General features: G+C 37.2%; 1 protein-coding gene across 1 annotated transcript in view; it reads right to left on the reverse strand.

Moving 5' to 3' along the window:
• Positions 1–353: 353 nt before the first annotated feature.
• LHX8 (LIM homeobox 8) overlaps positions 354–23,045 on the reverse strand; it is a 35,121-nt gene continuing 12,429 nt past the window's right edge. The window contains exons 7-9 of the mRNA XM_006888602.1: positions 20,180–20,275; positions 7,316–7,499; positions 354–1,076 (exon numbers count right to left, since the gene is read on the reverse strand). Coding sequence (XP_006888664.1) covers positions 1,000–1,076; positions 7,316–7,499; positions 20,180–20,275 — 357 coding nt within the window. The 3' untranslated portion in view covers positions 354–999. The remainder of the gene's footprint in view (positions 1,077–7,315; positions 7,500–20,179; positions 20,276–23,045) is intronic.

The raw sequence follows: 23,045 nt of genomic DNA on the forward strand, positions 1-23,045 counted from the left end.
AAGAAAATCCAAGAGTTTTTGCTCCAAGACTATCACTCATAAACTCTAATGTAATTCTAAGTTCTCCTTAAGAATACTCGTATAATCCATATTTCATTTCTGATTTATGATGCCCCAAAGGTCATTTTGGAAAGTATTCTGCCCTTTATTTAGTATCAATTTTATTAGCTGTTTGAAGAGATTATTTACCAAATCATGTTTTCACACATTCTTTTGTAGACTAGTGCAACCATTTACAAAAAAAGTTTTCTGTTTAAATGTAGCACTCATGACACAGTTCAAAATGACTTTTTTTATTAAGAATTATTTTTAGAGATGAACTTACTGCTGAAAACCCCAAAATGGCAAACTGGTTGAAACTTTCACAAGAATGAAAAATGTTTAATAAACTTAGAATAGGAGGCTTATCAAACTATAGCGTTATTTACAACCATAACGTATCAACCACAAACACAAGAATGTGTTTGCCTGGCATGCTACAACAGAAGCTTTATTCAGTTCGTTCAGAAAACATGGGCAAAATAATTTGCAGTTGCAAATTCACAGATACAAGCTTCAAAGTATAAAGTTGTATATAACAAAAAATACAGGTAATATTTTATAACAATAACTTACAGATACAAACTAATGATAAACTACAATTTCACAAAGGATTGTAAACATTTTGCACACTTGTCAGTCCTTTCTTTTTAGGCAAAGTGCTCTTCTGATGACAAATAAATTAACAGATACACACTAGAGTGAACTATTTCCAGACAAAACAAAAAAAAATTTACTTGCTTTCTTCTTGTAAACATAAATTTTACAAAAAAAAAAAAAAGAAACAATAAAAGTGTCTTGCAGGCCAACTAGAGAGATACATACCTGGGCAGCAAAATGATGTTAGAAATGCTTTGGATGTTAAATAAAAAAATTAACATTAATAACTTTCCAATGATATTTTATACATAATAGATGACAAGTTTATATCCTTAATCATTCTATCCCTGAATAAAGGAATTAGGTATGACTTATTGGCAGTTGTGTCATTGAATGGGGTAACAAGGGCTGGAGTCCAAGAGTTGTTGGTGAATGAGCTACAAAATAGAAAGACATGTGTGGGTCAGCTTTGCATGATAAGACCAACTTTAAAACATACAAAAGCAAACCACAGTAACACTCTCTCTTTACTCATAGCTGCCACTCCCGCATTTATTCTACTCACTTCAGCTAGCACATTCATTTATTCAGCACAGTGAGTGAATACAGGGTCAGACAAGAATGCAGGAATGGTTTTACTCTCACATCTTTTTTTTGGACCACAAGTTTTGTCACTTTCACGTCCTCCATCCATACCCCATTCAGTGCATTTTCCCCTTCAGTGAAAGACACCATGAGCTCTGTCTGCTGAGATGCTCCTACTTTTAACATGAAGATGTTAAGATGAACCCCTAAATTCCCATTTACTAATGCTTAACTGTCTCCTCCCTCAACACATTATTAAAACACACTTGGCTCAGACAACACTATAGTAATTTATTTAGACACACAATTTTAATGCTAGTGTTAAGTAAATTATAACAGTGGCATATAGCTGATTATTTTATATAGTCAAAAAAAAAAAAAGATGTGGGAAAGAAAGAAAGACTACTTTGATCCTAGAAGCTAAGTACTAATTTTAAAGGAAAAAGAAATACCTAAAAGAAATTACTGAGCTTCAGAAGCTAGGCCTTTGTGGGTGATGGGAGGAAAAATGAAGGGATCAGACCCTCTTAAAAATAAAAGTCCTGGTAAAACACCCAGACTTTCATTTAGGACCAAAGGGCTAAATCCAGGAGTCATTTATATGTACTGTCAAGTTGGAACAGACCCACAGCGGACCTTCCAGCAAGCAATCACACAGGAGGCTGCTCACCTTCTCCCCATGAGGTCGTTGGTGGATTTGAGTCATATGCTTTTGAGTTAGCAGTGCAACTCCTTACCAATCCACCAGAGCTCCCTAATCCAAGGAGTTGTTGTTGTAATGTACCATCAAGTCAGAATTCACTCATAGCTGAGCCTCCAGCAAGTTTTCAGAGACAGTAAACTGTATAAAAGGAGACAGTATCTTTTTCCTCATGGAAAAGCTGAGGGTTTGAACTGTTTGTGTTTGGTTGGGATGAAATCACAGCTCCTGACCAGTAGGCCACCAGAGCTAACTAATCCAAGGAATATAGTTGCTGTTGTTGTTATGTGTCATTGAGTCAGAACTGACTCACAGCTGACCCTCCAGCAGGTTTTCAGAAGGCACTAAATCACATGATATTGCCCATCCTTCTTCTGCAGAGCAGCTGGTGGATTTGAATCATGTGCCTTTGGGATTGCAGCACAGCTTCTGACCTCTAGGCCACCAGAGCTCCCTGATCCTAAGAGTACTGAATGATAACTATAACAATGTTCATGACCCTCATCCCGACAGATTGGCACAGTGACTGAAGCAATAAACTCAAGTACGTCAGAGATGGTGAGGCTAGGACAGGACAGGACAGGACTCAGATCTGTTGTTCTTTGGGTCAATGGGTCATACTCGACTCAACAGCAGCCACATGAGGACTGATGCCTGGCTGGATTGTGCCAACTGTGTCCAAGCCTCAATCCATGCCAAAGAAAACCGAAATCCCCTTTGGTGGAAAAGATAATCCAAGTCTCAAATTATTGCTATAGCAAGACCAACATTGATAATGGGGAAAAACAACAAACCCAAAACAAAACAACAAAAACAAACAAAAAACCCACCACCATTCGTTGATATGACTTGAGTGAAAATAAAGAAAAAAGACTAGATCAGGTCTGCAAGATCTAAATATTAGCATTATCATACATGAACTTTGGTAAAACTATGACTAAGAGAGCAATAATTTAGTTAAGGAGAAGAATAACAAGACAGGTTATTTTAACATAAAGCTAGAAACTATACAAAATGATAAAATATAAATTCTAGAATTGAAAAAAATGCAATAACTAAAATTAAGAGTTCAGTGGGTAATTTTCACATTGTTGAGAAAATTAGTGAAACAGAACTCAACACCTCAAATTTATTGCTGAATCAGAAAAGCCTCATAGCTGACCCTCCAATAGGTTTTCTGAGGGTGTAAATAGCACAGGAAGAGAATGTCCACCTTCCTCACATAAAGTCACTGGAAGATTTGAACCACTAAAGAGGTGCCAGCTTTGGCTTAGCAAAACAATTTCCGATGGACTACACCACCAGAGCTTCCTAGTGAGGGAGAAGATATGTAAAAAACAAAAAAGTATCTAGACTGAAATATGTAAGACACAGGGCTGGGAAGAGTTTAAGAGACACATGGGAAATGATAACAAGATCTAAAATATTGGAGATCTTATATAATTGGAATCTAAAAAGGAAAGGAGACAAGCAATATTTAGGAAACAGAAACAGACTTTGTCATAAGAAGAGCTATCAAAGAGTATACTCAAGAAATTTATGTAGATACATTATTAAAAATATTCTAAAAAGCCAAACATAAAAGTCAGGCATAAAGACATTTACTTTCAAATAGCAAGAATAAGACCAATACTAAATAATGTCAGCTCAGTTAGCTATCCATATACCAAAATAATAAAAGCCAGAAAGTCATGAACTACACTGTAAATGCTGAAAGAAAACCTAGATGTGCATTAAAAGAAAATTAGTTACAATTGCACCAAAAAGAATAGAATAAATCTACTGAAAGCTGTATGAGCAGCTCTGGTGGCTTACTGGTAAGGAGTTGTGCTACCAGCCCAAAGGCATGCAGTTTGAATCCAGCAGCTGCTCTGTGGGAGAAAAATGGATAATCTCCTTCCACCTGATTTACTGCCTCTGAAAATCTGCTGGAAGGGCAGCTGTAAGTCAATTATGACTTGTCAGCACATAACACTAAAGTTGAGCATCTATGTACCATATATATCCTGTGCTCTATTTCTGTCAGCATACCAAAGAGAAGTGTAAATTAATGAACACTAGACAATGTGTACAATAATGTTCTAGAAGCATATTCATGAAAGTCAGAAGAGAAAATAATGCAAATATCCATCAAAAAGAAATGGAAACCCAAAGTCTCTGTAAATTTTCACTGAAATTAATAATAAATTTTTTTAAAAAAGAAAAAAATTGACACCTTGGAAACCTGAGAGAGTCTCTGTGAGTCTGTGCTAGCCCCCTAGTGGACTTTCATATGAGAAATGCCTTATGTGAGCACAGAACTTATCCAAAATTCTCATCATTGATACTTTCTACTGAATTGTAATGCTAAAAGAAAATTTCAAATTGGAGCCCTCAAATGCCTTGTTTCAGATAGGCAAAAAGGAAAGGGGGAAATTAAAGGTAATTTTGAATAAAATCCTCCAAATGTCTACTATCCCCCTCCCAAAAAAAAAAAAAAAAAAGAATACGGATAAATTGCTATACACTGCTAAGGTGGAAATCTATACAACACTGAAAACATATTATGGGATCTGGCAACAATACAGATGACTCTCAAAACTGATGTAACTGAAAGAAGTTACATAAACACTATATTGTGCATATTGCTATTGTCAAGTTGAGCACAACTCATAGTGACCCTACAAACAAAAGGCCTGAAGCCTTTCTATAACTATCATCATTTCTCTAAGTTCAAAGAGTTTCCAGAGGCATGTGGTGTATGAAGTGGATGCCACTCCTGCTTCTAAACCTTAATCAGTCTGGGAGCTCCCCCAAACACTGCCCACAATGAGTGGCCGTTATGGTGTTTGGCACACCTGTGGCACAATTGTTCCATTATGGCATTTGAGACTCCAGTGGCACAAGGTTCAGTGTCACAGCAAACCCAGATTACCTCAGCATGTGCTGTATGACTTAGAAGAATGTTCCTCCAAAATATAGTAACAAGGGAATAAAGTATAATCCCTCAGGCCCAACTTTTAAACATAAGGGCCCTCCAGGAGGTCTCGTTGATTCTAAACAAGAGGCTTGAATAAAAAACCACCAAATATTCCACACACAGATCCTCAACTAAAACAAGAGGCACCGTCTTTTTTCCGCCCTTTTTTAAAAAATTAATTTCAATGAAAATTTACAGAGACTTTGAATTTCCGTTCATTCATTGTTGCACTTTTCTTCCCTCCCTGCCCACCCCACTAGTACAACACCCTCTTGGAGTCCACTTCACCCAACACCAAAATGGAGACAAGGGCCTTTATATGTTGTTGTTGTTGTTAAGTGTCAAGTATTCTGCATAGCTAAACTTATTAAAGTTAAAAATTAAATCATGGTTTTAGAAATCAGGCTAATGTTACTTTGGAGATAAGGAAGATAAAATGAGATAATCTGGAACAAGAGGTGCATTACAAATTGGACGGGGGAGGGAGATGAGAAGGGGAAGGAGGAAAAATGTGCAACAGTGAATGGATAAAAAAGCCCAAAATAATGAGGTAACTCACTCCCTCAGTGCTCTTAAGTCAGAGCTGGCCCTTCAGCAAGTTTCCAGAGCCTGTATATCACACAGGAGGACACTGACCATTCTTCCCCTGCAGCGCTGCTAGTGGATTCAAACAGCTGGAGAGGTGCTGCCTTCAGCCCCCTGTGGACTTCTATGCAAACACACACTAACAAGTGTCTGCAACTCTACGTAGCAGCTTTCCTCAAGGTCCAAAGGGCAGATACTTGTTGAAATAACATAAAGGGCAAAAGCGAGGTTTATTAGGTGTTAATTATTTTCTACTTCTTTACTGGAGTAGTATTATTCATTTTATTAATTTATCAAGCTGCATACTTCTTATGTATGCCATTTTCTGTGTGTGTTGTTTCAACAGGAAAAGACTTGCTAAATCTCAGTTTAAAAATCTCAACACTGCTTTTAATAATGAAAATATAAACCAAATATTTATCAAGAGAAAAGCAAAAAATCTAAAAATCAGAAACACAAGTCAAATACTCAGTCACTACTATATTTTAGGAGCTCTGGTGACCTAGGGGTAAGGAGTTGCACTGCCAACCCAAACATAGGTGGTTCAATCTTCCAAATGTTCCACAGGAGATAGATGGGCAGTCTCTTCCTGTGAGATACACAGGCTCTGAAAACCTGCTGGTAGGTTTGCTATGAGTTGCTTCCAACTTGGCAACACATGACAACAACATTATGTTTTAGTTACAAGTGGATGTTAGGTCCTTGCTCAAAATATAGTCAGAGGAATAAAAATGTTTAGGTAGTTCCTACTGCATTCTCCCATAATATTTTTCAAGCGTATTAAGGTAACATTTTGAAACATAAATCTTGTCAATAATATTAAAAGTTACAATAGTCCAAAGAAAGAGGTGCATAGCACAAGGGGGGAGGGGCGGCAGGAGGAAATTGTGCAACAATGAAAGAATTTTTTTAAAGAGAAAAGCAAGTGGGGTGGGGGCTGTTAGGGAAGAAAAGGTACAACAATGAATAAACGGAAATCCAAGTTTTCTGTGAACTTCATTAAAATATCAATTAAAAATAAAATTTAAAAAAGTTATCAGGAGGTTTTTTTCACTTTTTCTACTGACAGCTTCACCCTTGTCTTTCCTGGGATCCTTTCCCTCTTTCCCCTTTTCTATTTCACTTTAACTTTTATTGCATAGCCTACCTTTCACTAGCTTTGCCTCTGTCCCACTGTTTGGATGTATGTTTTTCACTTCATTTGCTTGAAAAAAGAAAAAAGAAGGAATATGCAAAGAGCTCAAGCTTGAAAGTCAAATGTGATGAACAGGCTCAGCACTTCTCAAGGTGAAAGAACAGAAAAGCAAATTCAAGCCTCCAGAGGCAATACTGAAGGATTCTACAGGCAAAATCGTGAATGATGTTTCATGCATCAACAAAAGATGATGAAAGGAGTCCACAGAGTCACTGTATCAAAAGAGCTGGTTGGCACCAAATCATTTCAGGAAGCAGCAAATGGTAATGCAGGAAGAGACTGAAGCTACACTGAAGGCATCTGCAAAAAAATAAGGCCCTGGGAACTGATGGAATACCAACTGACAGATGCAGCCCTGGATGTGCTCACTATTCTATGCCAAGAAATTTGGAAGACAGCTACCTCTACAGCTGACTGGAAGAAATCTATATTTGTTCCTATTTTTTTTTTTAAAAAAAAAGGTAATTCAAGAGAATGTGGAAATTATTGTGGAACAATATTGTTATTTATTGAAATTATTCTGGAACAATTTCATTAATTATGTGGACCAGTATTATTATTATCACATGCAATAAAATCTTTTTTTTTTAAAGCAAAAAGTTATCAGCTATTTGTTTCTTGGAAGACAGCTGTTAAATGTTGGGATACCTACCATCCATATAACTATGTAGCGCAGTTAGCATTGTCCCATCTTGGGGCACATAAGCAGAATAAGCCATTTCTTCTAAGATAGGTGGAGACAGCCTGGAGGGTGGGACTGCAGTGACTGGGGTAGAGGAAGAGTGGTTGGGGCTGACATGTTTCTTGTGGCGTGCTCTACAGTTCTGAAACCACACCTGAGGAGGAGAAAAGCAACACAGCTACATCACACTTCAGCTTCTAAGCTTAACAATGACATGCAAGCTCAGATTCTCCACAGCATAATCATAGTCGTAAACTAAGCTCTTTTCAGAACTTTAGCAGATGGAAGAACTTCTTAGCCCAAATGATAATGGTTATTCTCTTTAATAAAATAATTCTCCAATGATTAACATCAAAACTCAATCTATATTAAAACCATCTTATTCTTAAAAGAATTAAAAAAAAAAAAAAGCAAACACCACAATGACAACTAAAAAACCCAATTGAAAAATTTTAGGAAAGTATCCTTGGTTTTACTGCTGGTATATGAAGACAGGAAGAAAAATCTCTACTAATCAGAACTTTAAAATAATCTACAGGCTATTCTTAGACAACTGTTCAACTTACTTCAAGTCCTTGTTCACATAGTTAAAAATCCATCCTGAAAACTTAATGCTTTCTACAAACCCCTTGATACAGTTTTTGCAGTCACATTTTTCCAAACATATGTACTTTTTAAACAGTTTACAAGCTATATAGTCTTACTACAGAAATGTAAAAAAAAAAAAAAAAAAAAGAAATACTGAGGCTTTATATCCATATCAAGGGAAAGCTGACTTGTCCACAATGCTTCCAATAACTAATGAGTTTGTGTTTAAATTCCCTGCTATGAGATAAACTCCTGGGTCTCTCTCAGTGGTGTAGAGTTAAGGCCTTAACTATTGCCAAAACACATTCTCACCCTCTAGAGGTACCTCAGAAAACAGGCCTGATGATCTGCTTCTAAAGGAGCACAGCCTTGGACACTCTATGAAGCAGCAGCAACAACAGATAAACCTTGATTGACTAGAGTGTGTTTCTATTAAAATAATCTATCATTTGGTAGGGGGCTCTGGTAGCCTAGTGCCAAGAAGTTATGCGACAATCCCAAAGGTTCATGGTTTGGATCCATCAACTGCTTTGCAGGAGAAGGATGGACAATCTCCTCCCATGCAATTTACTTGCTCTAAAAACCCAGTGGAGGGTCAGCTATGGGTCGGTTCTGACTCATGGCACACAACAACAACAAAATCTGATTGTTATCACTCCAAGTATGTCTATCACAAGAAGAGAGAAAACTTTAAAGGAGTTGGAACAAGAATGTTTTGGAAGCAGGAAAAATAATCAGATAAAGGTCAGAGTTCTCTATCGAGGACTTCTAAGCAGTTGCCTGATTTTCAAGGGAATAGGGGCTGATCAAAACGAAGCTGGAAAGAAAATAAAAGTTACCTTTATTTGAAAAATAAACCGTACTCCTCAGGATCAAAGACAGAAAGCTGGCAAAACTTAAATTCATGAGATTAAAACTAAAGTAATAAAACTCTTAAGTAAGAGGGATTCTTTGCTACATTTACTGTGAGTGGAAAGACCACTCCCAGCAACCAGATTGTCTACATTCCAAAAATTGTCAACATCATTCTAAAGGGCTACAGTTATCGTAAAAGGCCCGAGGGGAACTTAGTTGAGGACTTCAATCACATCAATGTGGAACTCAAGTCTCCATGGAAAAAAAAAGAAGAGGTTTCACATTGACAGATGGTGGGAAAATAGAATATGGTTCACGTTATTTGTAGCAATGTCCAGAACATGACCAAGGGTGTTACACCGGGCTTTCGTTATAAAATGGGGTCTAGGTATGCTCACTTTTTCATCAACATTGTGATTGAGGAAAGTGGGTTTCTGGTTCAAACTCTAAACTTTCTGGGTGAAAAATACATTTGGAAGGTTTGAATGGAAGTTAATTGTTCAGTAGTGTAAGCCCAGAAAGATGAGTTAATTATTGAAGAAAATTGCACTGAACTTTTATCAAATTCAACAAGCTACAGTGGATAAAAACAAGGATGCCTAAAAATGTTGTGATGGTATATAAGTTTCTGAAAAAGGAAGTGGAAAAGCAGACTGGTGAGTATATCTAGTTTTCCAGCTACAGAAATGAGGCTGGACAAGCCCTAAGACACATCTGGTTCTTGCAATAAAATTCTGTTTAAAAAAAAAAACAAACCAAAAAACACCAAAACACCAAGATAGACTGACATAATGACAAAATAATAGCCTTAAGCTGGGTGGAAATAGTGAGGATGGCATAGGGTGGAGCAAGGTTCCAATCTGTTATTCTTAGAGTCGCTAAGAGTTGTATTCAACCTGATGACATCTAACAAGAATATGGGTTAGAGAGGACATAAAGAGCCCTGGAGGTGTAGCATGTAACATATTAGGAGCTAAATGAAAGGTCAACAGCTTGACTCCACTAGCTGCTCTGCTGGAAGAAGAAACACGAGCAATCTCCACCTATAAAGAGTCACTTTTGTTGTTATGTACTGTTGAGTTGTTTTGAACTCATACCAACCCTATGTACAATAGCTCTGAAGCTTTCCTATCTTGAGCCTGTTTCACTGACTTTAACATACCAACCCTCCATTTTCCATTTACTGTATCAAGAGTACAGCCTCATAAACTCAATGGAGGGTCCCATATGAGTCAGAATCAGCTCAATGGCCATTGATTACTGAGTTAGTGGTGAGTTATGCAATTTTGAGCAGATAAAAAGGAATGAGAGTTACAGCTTTCTTCTCTGCCCTAGGGAGAACTAGACTTTTAGATGTCTAAACAGTGACCACTACTCAATGTTTCCAGCATACTTGGGCCCACAGATCTTGTGAATAATCCAATCAACAAAGGTAACATACTCATATAACCTCCAGTATGTGAAGGGGAAACACTAATACCATCTGTCTTCTTACCTGACAGTGCCCACAAGACACAAGACCATACAATTACATCCAGGTTAACCTTCACTACTGTAAGTGAAGATGACTTGAAGCACTTACTGAAGATCAAAGACTATAGCCTTCAGTATGGATTATGCCCTCAATATCAAGAAAATACTCACCACTATACCAATAGACAACATCATAATGTCGTTATGTGCCGTCAAGTCGTTTGCCACTCAGTGGCTCTATGTACAACAGCTCTGAACCCTGCTCTATTTGGAGCCAACCTTATTGTCTCTGACACATCTACTCCCACTACTCTAGTCATAATAAAAAAAAATCCCATGATAATAGAGAAAAATATCAAAGTTCCAAAGGATTTAATTTTGCCTAGATCTATAATAAATAGCCATGAGAGTAGCAGTCAAGAAATCAAAAGAAATATTGCGTTGGACAAATCTGTTGTCAAGGACCTCTTTAAAGCACTCAAGTAATGATATCAGTTTAAACACTAAGGTGCACTTGCCTCAAGTCATGATGGCTTCAATTACTTCATATTAATCTAAAATTGTCCAGTTGAAAAAAACTGTCTAAAGAATAAGGATGACTAAAGAACTGATGCCTTTGAATTTTGGTGTTACAGAAGGATGCTGAATGTAGCATGAACTTCCAAATGAACAAATAAATTCATCTTGGGAAGCATGCAATCAAAGTACTCCCTGGAGGTGAGGATGATGAGATATTATTGTCTGATGCATCCTGAACATCTTATCAGCAGGGGCTAGCCCTCGGAAAAGGTCATTATGTTTGAAGAAGTGGAAGTCAAGGAAAGAAGGGAAAAGTCTCAAGGGCATAAATTGACACAGTGACTGCAACATGAGCTTAATCACAGCAGAGACTTGTGAGGTGGACACAGGATTGGGCAGAGGCTTTTTTCTATTGCACTTGGGGTGCTATGAATCAGAATCACCTCAACAACGCCTAACAACAACTGTCCAGAGTTTCTACACAGCTTATTTTTTCTTTAATCAATTATAAATGGAATGAAACCCACTTGATAAAAAAAACAAAGCAAAACACAACACATAAAACCAAAACCCCAACAATTTACCTTTTTATTGAAACCTTTTTTAAATTTAAAGAATATCAAATTTTAAGGAAAAATATAAAGAAAGTGGGATACAAACAGTAGAACAATCACTTTAATACTAACTTTAACAGCTCTTTGGAAAGAACGCTGCTAAATTAATCAAGAAAAAAGGTCTCAAAACATAGCATCATGTAACCTGAGAGCAAATAGCTAAAGATTTCAAACATCAGGAAAAACAAAAATAAACAATTTTAAACTGAGTGCTGTCCAGCTTCAGAATTCAAATACAACTCCATTTTATTTTATTTTACTGTTTTATCGCTCTTCATAAACTATGTTTCTTAATAAGCTGAAAGTTGTGGCAACTCTGCATTGAGCAAGTCTTTTGTTGTTTTCCCAAACGTATGAGCTCACTTTTTGTCTCTGTGTCAAATTTGGTTTATTCTTACAATACTTCAAACTTCTTCATGCTACTGCACACGTAATAGTAAGCATAACTCTTATATGTTTGCGTAAGTGAATCTGCAATCTCTCTAAATTATGCTTGTACTTGTTCATTTGCCTTTTCTCACTTAGAATTGCCTCCTTTATTTTACAATTCTCCAGCAAAAGTGAAAATTTCCTCTTAGCAACATACTTTAAAATAACTGAGTTCTAAATCAAATTGAACATGATGAAAACAGACCATGTAGTTAATTAGCCTAATTTATAAAAGAAATGTGTAAAATAAATAACTTCTAAAACAAAACCTGAAAAAGTCCAAACATTAAAATACAGGGATTTCTCCAAATAGCTAGAATCCTGACCACTACTACAAAGTGACTATCACAATAAAGCAGACCACTCTATATTCTGAGCTTATCAAGGCATATAAAAATTATTAGCCTACATAACAACAACAATATACTGATAGGAGAATTATGAAGAGGTTTGAACTACTGCAAGAATTATTGAAATGTGACACACAGATACAAACTGAACACATGAGGCCAGATAAATGGTAACAACAGACTTGCTCAGCACAGAGCTGCCACAAGTTTTCTTTTGTATAAACTGTATTGTCCTTAATGATATGAAACACAATAAAAGCATGCCTGCTTAAGAATTAAGTTCATAAAGAGATGACATCTTGTAAGTTGTGGGAAATTATAACTTAAAACATGATTTAGGGAAAGCTGGCTAATCATGTAGGGAAAAAAGGCAAATCCTTACCTCATGTGTAACCAGAATGCGACTGCACATAAATTAAAGTCTTGGTAAAAATAATTAGAACCATAAATAATTAAGGAAACATTTGGTATACTTTCCATGGAGAAGCATAGAAAAGGCCAAAACTACTAAAGACTAAGAAATTAGAATATATAGTGACTAGATAGGCATAAAAGTTTACTATAATAAGATTAAATGTCCATTCATAAAAATAAGTGAGATGGCAAGAAAAAAATAACCTAAGTTAAAAACATATAATTTTTTTAAAAATTAGAGGATGCAGATACTCAAAGCTCACTGCAGCACTAGTCACTAAAGCCACATGTGCAAACAGCTCTACTACCTGTCAGTAGACAAATGAATAAACAAAATTGTTATTGCTGTGTGCCATCGAGTTGGAACCGAGCCAGGGCTGACCCTTGAGTGGCTTTTAAGAGGCAGTAATCACACTGAAGGAGACTGCCCATCTTTCTCCTGTGGAGAAGCTGGTGGATTCAAACTGCATCCTTTCGGGACTGCAGTGCTGATTCTTACCACAGCACCAAAAGTTCATGATCTTTAAAAAAAAAGAAAGATAGCATTCAAGGTGTACAAGTTGGAGGAAAGGGAACTTCCATATTGAGTTACTGGCAGAGTAAAGCTCCATTATCTAACTGAATGGTAATTTCCACACTGCTGTTATGTGCCATTGAGTTGCCCGTGACTCATAGTGACCCTGTTTATGTTAGCTCTGAAACATGCTCTATCCTGAGCCAATCTCATCATCTGACAACCTTAATCCCATTCCCTAGTCACAGAGTCAATCCATCTCATATTGGTCTTCCTCTCCTGCACTGTCCCCACCACCTTTCCAAGCATGATGTCCCTCTACAAAGACTGGTTCTTCCCAGTCACGTGCCCAAAGTATGTGAGACAGAGCCTTAAAATGCTTGCCTCCGAGGAGTAGCCCAGTTTCACTCTTTCCAGGACAGACCTGTTCTCCCAGCAGTCCACGGTATGTTAAACACTCTTCTCCAGTACCACAACTCAAACCCATTGATCCTTTTTCTATCAACCTTAGTTACTGTTCAGCTCTCAGATGCATAGCAAGTAACTGTGAATACCATGGCCTGGGTCAGGTGTACCTTAGTCTCCAGACTGACTTTGTTGCACATCAGTACTTTGGAGAGGTCCCCTGATAGCAGTCTTTCCCCAGTGCAATTCACCTTCTGATTTCCTAACTGCTGGTGCCAAGAGTATTTACTGACTGTGGAACCAAGCAAGCTGAAGTTATCAACAATCTCAATCTCTTCTCCATCCATCATGAAGTTTGCTTATTGGCCCAGTGGTGAGAATCTTTGTTTTCTTGATGTTGAGCTTCAATCTGTATTTCTATAATACTAGTCTAAGTTTCTAAAATGTTTTCTATTTTGTCTCAACAATCACAGTTCTAGGAATTTATCCTAAGGAAACAAATGAACAAGTATGCACACTTTCTCTGTCTCTGTGTATACACATACATACAAAACACACACATATGTATATATGTCTTTGTATAGGCATACTATGTATATACATACATGTATATATACATATATATACACATGTGTGTATATATATATATCTGTAGATATACATACATACATACCTAGAGAAAGATGCAGATAGAAGCATTATGCTTATGTGTCACTAATTCTCTTTCCTTTCCTTTACAAAAAACATTAATTCTCACATATTAAAAGCCAGCATCCAAAAATGCATTCTCCTAGTTTCAGTGTTTAAAATCAAGTTGTTGTTAACTGCTGTCCAGCCAGCCCCTGACTCAAAGCAACTCCATGATGAAACATTAAAAAAATGTTGCCCAATATTCTGTGCCAGCACCATAATTAGTTGCAGATCAACCTTTTAATCCATAGGATTTTCATTGGCTGATTTTTTTGGGGAACTATAACACCATTTCTTTCTTCCTAGTCTTGGTTTGAAAGCTCTGCTAAAACCTGTTCAGCATCACATTACACAAGCCTATACTGACAACCAGGCGGTAATACAGAAAGTGCACTGGTGGGATTCAAACTTGAGTAGCCTGCATAAAAGGTGATAATTCTACCACAGAACCACTACTGTCCCAGAATCAAGTTAACTTTCTCAAAATATTAGTGAATATTTCCCAGGGGAGAGTTCGGCTGGGGTATCAGTTAAGTACTTGCTTGGCTGCTCAAGGAAAGGCTTGCAGTTTTGAGCTACTACACACACCAAGGAAGATAGATTAGATGTTTGCTTCTGTAAAGATATACAGATTTGGAAACTTTCTTTTTAAGGCAGTTCCACCCTGTTCAATAATTGCAAAATTGACCTAACAGATGTTTAAATACCTAGAAATTAAAATATATTTTAATAGATTAATACACCTTTAAATAGTAAGACAAGCCCTCAAAACAATTCAGGAACTTCAAAATAATTTGAAACATAAAAGTCATAAATTTAACTTACCACAGCAGTTATTGCCACTGAATGCACAAAGCAAAGAGGAAGAACTCTTAGCCCATTGGGTCTAAAGTACTCAGCATAGGACTATGCAGGACCCCAAGTCCTGAGCAGAAGAAACTCACTACCTGTGATTATCAAAAAAACCACCTCATTGCTGCTCAGTGAAAACTGACTCCTAGTTGACCTTCCATTAGGTTTCCAAGGCTGCAAATGTCCATTTTCTTCTCTTGGAGAGGTTGGTGGGCACTCAAACTGCCAGGGAGCGACAGGCTCTGGGTCAACAGAGCACCTTCCTACGGGCAAAGCCACCAGAACGCCCTAGAGAAAATTCACCTTGAGTGAAATCTGCCTTTTCCTACACTCTTTCTAGGGTCCTGATTCTGCTCTCATGATTTTCACTGCACTTCTACGATACTGTGGAGAGTCCTGGTTTGGGCTTTTCCTTTTCTCAAACAAATCAAAGATGTGTGACAGACCTGCACCAAACAAGTTTATTAGGACCATTATCCTGACAGCATGTTTTCCCTCTATCTCTGGCACCTTTTGGTACTTCTCATATTTCAAATGTTGCCATAATGCTACTGCACAATGTAAACCTAACATGTGTATGCACTGGGAAACCAAAATATTCATGTCATTCATTTTATTGTGATGAGCTGGAACTGAACCCATAATCTCTCCATGGTATCCCTGTACCTACTCTGTGTATAGAAGCCCTAGTAATGCAAACACAGTTAAGTGTTTGGCTCCTAACCTAAAGTTGATGGTGCAAATATGCTCAGGAGCTCTAGCAATCTGATTCTGTGAAGACTGTAACTGAAAATAGCCTATGGGTCTTAAAAGCTAGTAAGTGACTATCGAAAGTGTAAGTATTAAGTATTCTTCTCTTAAAGGCCAGAGTAAAGAGCAGTAAATAAAATCAATTACTCTTAAGTTTAACAATCATGAATTTCAGTCTCCTGGCTACCTGATGCTACCACTACTGACAGCTCTAAATGGGGTCACATTAGATGATTCCTGATAAAGCAGGGGGAAACTGTGGAACAAAACTCACCTTTATTAAAACAAAAAACCCAAACTGAATGCAGGCTTACTAGTCTGAAAGAGACTGGGAGCACCTCCAGGACTAGGACCCTTTCAAACTTGCAACTAAAATCACTCCCATGCTTCAACACTCAGCTAAACAAAAGGTAGGACTACAGGGTGATCACTGGTGCCAGACAGAAATGCACTCCTTTAGAAAACTCAGTCATATAAGATCAAAGAAAGTTCTGGTCATCTGTTTCAGAAAAGAATTTTTTTTTCAAATGATACTCAAGATAGGAATAAAAATAATCACAACTGTTGTTATGTGCTGTCAAATCGACAACTCATAGTGACCTTATGAACAATAGCTCTGAGTCCTGCCTTGCTATGAGCCAGTCTCACTGTCTTAGATACACCTGCCCCCACTGCCATAAATCAGTGTCAATCCATCTTATCCAGGATCTTCGTCTCCTGCAATGATCTTACAACCTTTCAAGCATGAAGTCCTTCTCCAAGGACTGGTCCCTTCAGGCAACATGCCCAAATTATGTAAGATACAGTTTCAAAATCCTTGCCTCTAAGGAGCAGCCTGGTTTCACCTTCTCCAGGTCAAACCTGTTTTACTACCAAGATAAAATACAGTCATGGGGAGAGGAGATTAAGTTCTGTAATACATACCTGTTTTAATTTAGAAGTTGGGTAATGTGTATCAGTACAACTGCCTTCAAGTTGATTCTAACTCATTCAGACCCCATGTGTGTCAGAATGGAACTGTGCTCCATAGAGAAGTCTCAAAGGGAGTAGCAGGAGATAGAAAAGGGAATTGGAAGAAGATACAAAGGAAGCAGTAGAAAAAAGTGCTGGTGTAGAGTTGGGATTATAATCAATGTCACAAAAATGTGTTATCAATTATTGAATACAGGAAAACTTTCAAATTATAAGTTAAAAAAAACAACCCACCAAACACATATCAACCTATGAAGCAGTTCTGCTATATTACATGGGGTGGCTATGGTCAGAATGCACTCAACTATACCTACCAGCACCTCTGTATATGCCAGCCCTTCTCTTCTCTTATCACCTCCTAACTTGCATTTCTCCAAATAAATATCCCTAGTGACTTTAGCACACAATTTCTACATCTTTCACAATCTTGGTGGCTTTTCTTTAAAGATAAGTCTTCTCAGAATGGTTTCTTTTTTAAGTCTGGCACTCAGAAATAAACACAATAGTCCAATGATTAGAGGTGTGGTAGGACACATCTCAAAGAGCCTCATCTCACTGCAGTCAACCAAAACCTCTAGAGATCTAGCTCTTTAAAGCAGAGAGAGCGCGCCTAGTGGTGCAGCGGATTAAGCATTGGGAGGCCAGCAGAAGTGTTTACACTGGAAAAAAATCACCAGCTATTCCCAGGGAGAAACTGGAAACAGTCGACTCTCATAAATAGCTACAGCCTCAAGATCCTATGGGGTAGCTGTCTCCACTCTGTCCTATAGGGTCACCACACATCACAATCATCATCAGCTCTTCACCATCTGCTACCTTTTAAAAATGGTTCATTAATTATTTAGGAAGAACAAATATCCATGTATACACCATTCAGAATCCCTGTGTGGTGTAAATGGTATAGTAGGTATGACTATTAAGCCACAGAAGTTTTTGGAAGAAAATCCTGGTCTATTTCTGAAAAAATCAGCTACTGAAAACCTACAGAGCACAGTTCCATGCTGGCAGAGAGTCTGAATGACCTGGAATCACCTATCCAGCAATTTTACCAGTACTCATCACCTAACTTAAGAGTTAAAATATCACTATATGTGGATAACTAGTAAGATGAGTTTAAAAGTCCAAAAGGTGAAGGGGAGAGTTGAGGGGTAGATGGTGGGGAAGAGAGGAAATCACCAAGGTAAGAGAGTTTGCAGGGCGGGGGGGGTGTGTGTGTGTGTATGTAGTTAGGAAAGATCCAATAGGGACCTGAAAAGAGGAGGTAATAGTAGGCATACATCACTGGTAATTAATTTTATAAAACACAATACTGAGAAGTGTTTGGTTAAACACAATGCGCAATCATTATATATAATATATACAAATTTTGTTTGCAAATCAATGCAAAATAAAGTAGGGGGGGAACATCGTATGTGTGTAATACTGGACTTTATCTTCTCCCTCACTCCCGTTATTTATAATGCTTGTCATGATCGCTTAAACTATCTTGAATCTTGAGTACTATTTATTTTAAAAAATTTCTTTTGAGTGTCAATCAGTCTAAATTCTCCTAGATCATAAATTATATTCTGAGCTCACCCAACTAAAACAAGCATTACTTCAAGGAGACAAACATAAAATTAGAATGCACCCAGGAATATTTAGGATAAATATCATTGAAAAGTGATGTCTAGTAAAATGAAAGACTGGAAAAAGGATTTTTTTTTAAGTTGAACTTGTTTAGCAATCTTCACAGTGCTAAACTTTTCCAAACTTGATCAAAGGTTTTTCAGCTTTTATTCAAGTTGTTACTTCTTCTGATATTTAATTAATAAGAAATACAAAAGGTTTACACGAGGGTTGCATTTTCCTGATCTCTAACACTGACCAGGCTACTCTTAAGAAGGATTTTGAAGCTCCATCTGACATACTATGGTACGTTGCCAGGAGGGTTCAGTCCTTTGAGCGGGACATAATGCTTGGAAGAGTGGAGGGACAGTACAGGAGAGAAAGACCCTTGATGAGATGAAGTGATTTAGTAATGGGGATAATAGAGGTGTGAGGGAAACAGCGAAATTGTCTCAGGAATAGAGCAGCGTTCAGAGATGTTGTATGTGGGGTCATTATGAGGCACAGGGAACTTGATGGCACATAACAACACTGACCCGGTTGGTTAATTTCTTTTAGAAATCACCTCAAAGTCAGTTAATGATGCATCTGTATCAGACTCATTCTTTGGATATGGCTGCTGCTATGTTCAATCACACAGCATGTCTTACCCTGTTATCTCCTTAGACTCCATTCTTTGCATTCTGCTTTCTATGATCTCTATAAAAGACTTTCATCGAGTTTCACAGCTTCAACTCTTTGGAATCTGTTCATCTTTTCAGACACCTGTTCACATACCTGACTTACAGAAGTCCATCTCTCTCCCCAGTTACCAAACCAGCTTTCCAATTGTAACTTTTGTAATCCTTTTAAGGACACCATTCCCAAAGACTGTTTGCCTCTTCTCTGCTCCCTAAATTTGGTTTCCAGCACTCACTCACTTTCCCTCCTACTGTAGTATTCAAGACTTGTTATCAGGATGCAATCAGAATGTTGCTTGATTAATTCCAGGACCATCACACCCCAACTCTAAGACTCTTCTTTTTTTTTTTTAATAATTTTTATTTCTTTATTTTGAGTACCGTCAAATTGGATCTGACTGGTACAGGAGGCGATTGTTCCTCCTTCAGCAGAGCATCTGGTGGACTTGAACTGCGCACCTCTGGGATTGCAGTGCAGTTTACTGCCACTAGGCCACCAGAGCTCACCAAGACTCTTCTTAAAAATCATTACTTCACTAGATGCCCAATTGATGTTTATACCTCTAGTTTAGCCTGTATAACTCTAAGCTAGCTTCTCCTATCTCTACTTTTTCCATATATGGTCTCTAGACTTACTTTCTAAACCCATTTTTGGTGTCTTTCTCCTGCCAGAAAAATGAAAAATAATTGAACTCTAGCCATTTCATCTCTAATTTTGTGTTCTAATAATTTACTGTAACTCTCAATTTAAGTTTCCAAGTTGCCTTCCTTTCCTTGTTTTTTAATGACCACTATCTCCACCACACACACACACACACACACACACACACACAGAGAGAGAGAGAAAAGTAGATATAGTACTGGTTCTCATAACCAGGTCTTTTTAGTCTTAGGATCCCGGGATTACTTAATAGAGCGAAGTAACATATGCAAACAGTCATTTGTCAAAAGTTATGAGAACTTAGCCAAAGAAAGCTGGTAATGTTTTTCAGAATTTATTTAGACTGTGAAGTCTAATGTGGAAAATTGCTAGTATTTCTTCACAAAGAAACACAATGCACAATTATAAAGACCTATAATTAAGACTTTTCTTTTTCTCAGTGAACCTTTAAAATAATCACCTGTATCACACGTCTGCTCAAGCCTGTCCTTTCTGCCAGCTTCTGGAGGGTCTGTGCATCTGGGTTGTTGTCCTGAGCAAATTGTGCTTGCATAACCTGTTTAAAAAAATGTAGGGAGTAAATACCTAAAAATGAACAACTTAGTCTCCTGCATTCTTAAGACGCATGAGAAAAGACATACACAAGAAAATGAGCTGCTTGTATTTTATTACTTGAAAATCAACACAAGGGAAGTACATATGAAAAATATTTTATACATTTACACAAATTTCTAATGCTTACTTTTCTTTAAAAAATGTCTATCAACATAAAAGCTTGTCTCTCTTTTATGCAGTTAAAAAGGCATTCATCTTTATCCCTCCTTCTAACCTACAAGAAAATGCATAAATAGCTTAAGTCTTACTTGTGACTTTTTTTTTGGTGAAAAGCTGCCAGCCAGCATTAAAATGCTTCATAACATAAAAAAACCATATTTAGCCCTAGCCCTTGTAGAACTACAAAAGATTCAAGAACTCGATGTAATCTTTACTGGTCTCCAAGTATTATGCAACTCAACAGATGAATTTCATTTTATTGTAATAGTTCTGTCATTGTTTTAAGCATTTACTAAATGCAAAGAAGTATCTGGATTCTTAAGGCAAGTTATCTGCCAGCCCACAGAATAAGAATTTCCAGGCACCCAAGCATGTATACACAGAAAATTTCCCAAGTGATTCTGATGTGATCCTTTTGATTGAAAAAATACCCTAGGTACTGGGAGAGAGTGATACATCAGAGGAAAAGGAGGAACTCAGTTTCTCAAGAAAAGTATCTAAACATTTCAACAGAATTCTACCTAAAACACATGGCAAAAGAGCACACAGGAAAGACCAGAGAGGGTTACCACAACAAAAATCACAAGAGGTGTGGATCTTTTTAATTATTATAGGATGAAGATGGGTACTTGAATTTTACTTCTCGATAGCTGATCAATGGATGTGTTTTAAGGCATGAGCAAGTGAGAGCCTGGTATTCAACTTGGCTGAATTGGTCTGCAGTCAGGGGAGGAGGGTAGCCAACTGCTGACCTCAACCTACATCCTTTCCAACAAGCAAAATTATATGTACTGTCCACTATGCTCTCCATATAATAATATCGTCTACCTACATTGTCATAGTGCAGTGAAATACAGTACTTTGAAAGTCTAGCTCTACAGAGCAGAATGGAAGTTCTCTGAGGTTAAAAGGATTGCCTTATTCTTTCTATGCCTTCTTTGTATTTCACATTTATGTATTCACATTTGTGAATTTTGTGACAGAATATTCGTGACAGAATAAATCTGAAGATAGTGTGGAGAAGACAATTAGTATTGTCCTGGGAACCTTTAACAGACTTACAAATTTTATTTTTCCTTAAGTCTCTAATTTTCAACTCTTTTAGGTTAAGATATTCCAGAAAAATCTTATTCAGCTGTATCAGAACCATATACTCAGTGTGAATAGTCTAGAAATTTTTTTAAATGAACAGAATCAATTTAAGAGATTATAATATTGCTCAGGTCATTTTCATCTTCTTTTCTTATGCCAAATGTGTTATTTTAAAAAGTCATGTGTGAATAGAATTATGTTTCTATACAATTGAGAAAGGTCTCAGAAAAGAACAAATGATGTCTAAAGTTTTTTCAAAGAAAGAGTCTAGACAGGTATTTGGGGATTTAATTGAAAAAGTCATCATTGATAATTTATAAAAGCAAAAACAGTATGATTTTCACAAATGCATTTCAAGTTCATTAAGTTTAATAATGGAGCAAAATCATGGTTAATAAAACTTCTCAAAGACTAAAGCAAAATATCAGTCAACACAGATTGTTCTGCATTATAACAAAATGAAATAAAATGTGCTTGCTGATTTTCTTTTAATAGTGCTGTTTTCATTTAACAGAAAAATCTTCTAATTTCTACTTCATTTCACTATTCTCCACTCTTGCTGCTGAAATCTATTTTACTTCTTTCACTCTTCTAATGTGAAAAGTGAACCTCCAAAGACATTTGTCACTAAGGCCAGAAGGTCTACCTGAATTTTCAAGAGTCTACATGAGGCACCTGTCTAGAACAGCAGATTAAAGCAGTTGTTAACATTGGCATGCTGAAAATAATCACCTCCCAACTACAATTAGGAAACCACAATATTTTCAGGAAATTTTTAAGTATCTCTTCTCCAAGCAAAAGACACTATCTCAAATATTTTTCTACCACATCCTGTGGATCCTAAGTGTTTCTCTTCTTTGAAATGTGCAAGTAGGGAGCTCTGGTGGCTTAGTGGTAAGGAGCTCCACTGATAATCCACCGGAATATGATTTGAATCTACCAGCCATTCCATGGGAAAAACATGAGCATTTTCTTCTCTGTGAGATTTATTGTCTCTGAAAACCTGATGGAGGGTGGTCAGCTATAAGAAAGTTCCAACTTAACAGTACACAACACCACTTTTAAAAAAGTAATTTTGACAAATTATTGTGTGTTTTCCTTTCACTTTGGTGGTAAGGAGTGGCACTGTCAAATCAAAGGCAGGCAATCCAAATTCACAAGCTGCTCCATGGGGGAGAGGGGAGCAATCTCCTCCAGTGCAATGTCCAGCCTCTTAAAATTCCATGGAAGTTTAGCTTTTTGTTATATGCCTTCGAGCTGTAACCAACTCTTAGCTAACCCTCCAATGGGTTTTCATTAAATCACACAGGAAAAGATTGCCCATCTTTCTTCCATGGAGTAGTGAGTGGATGAACTGTGAGCCTTTGCATGGGCAATGCCATTCCTTAATAGTAAGGCTCCAGAGCGTTCTTGAGGTACACAACAACTACTCTCATCGTTCTTTCATGTATAATATTAAC

This window comes from Elephantulus edwardii, unplaced genomic scaffold (genome assembly GCF_000299155.1).
Source record: "Elephantulus edwardii isolate Elephantulus edwardi_28Jun2011 unplaced genomic scaffold, EleEdw1.0 scaffold00069, whole genome shotgun sequence".
NCBI classification, from domain to species: domain Eukaryota; kingdom Metazoa; phylum Chordata; class Mammalia; order Macroscelidea; family Macroscelididae; genus Elephantulus; species Elephantulus edwardii.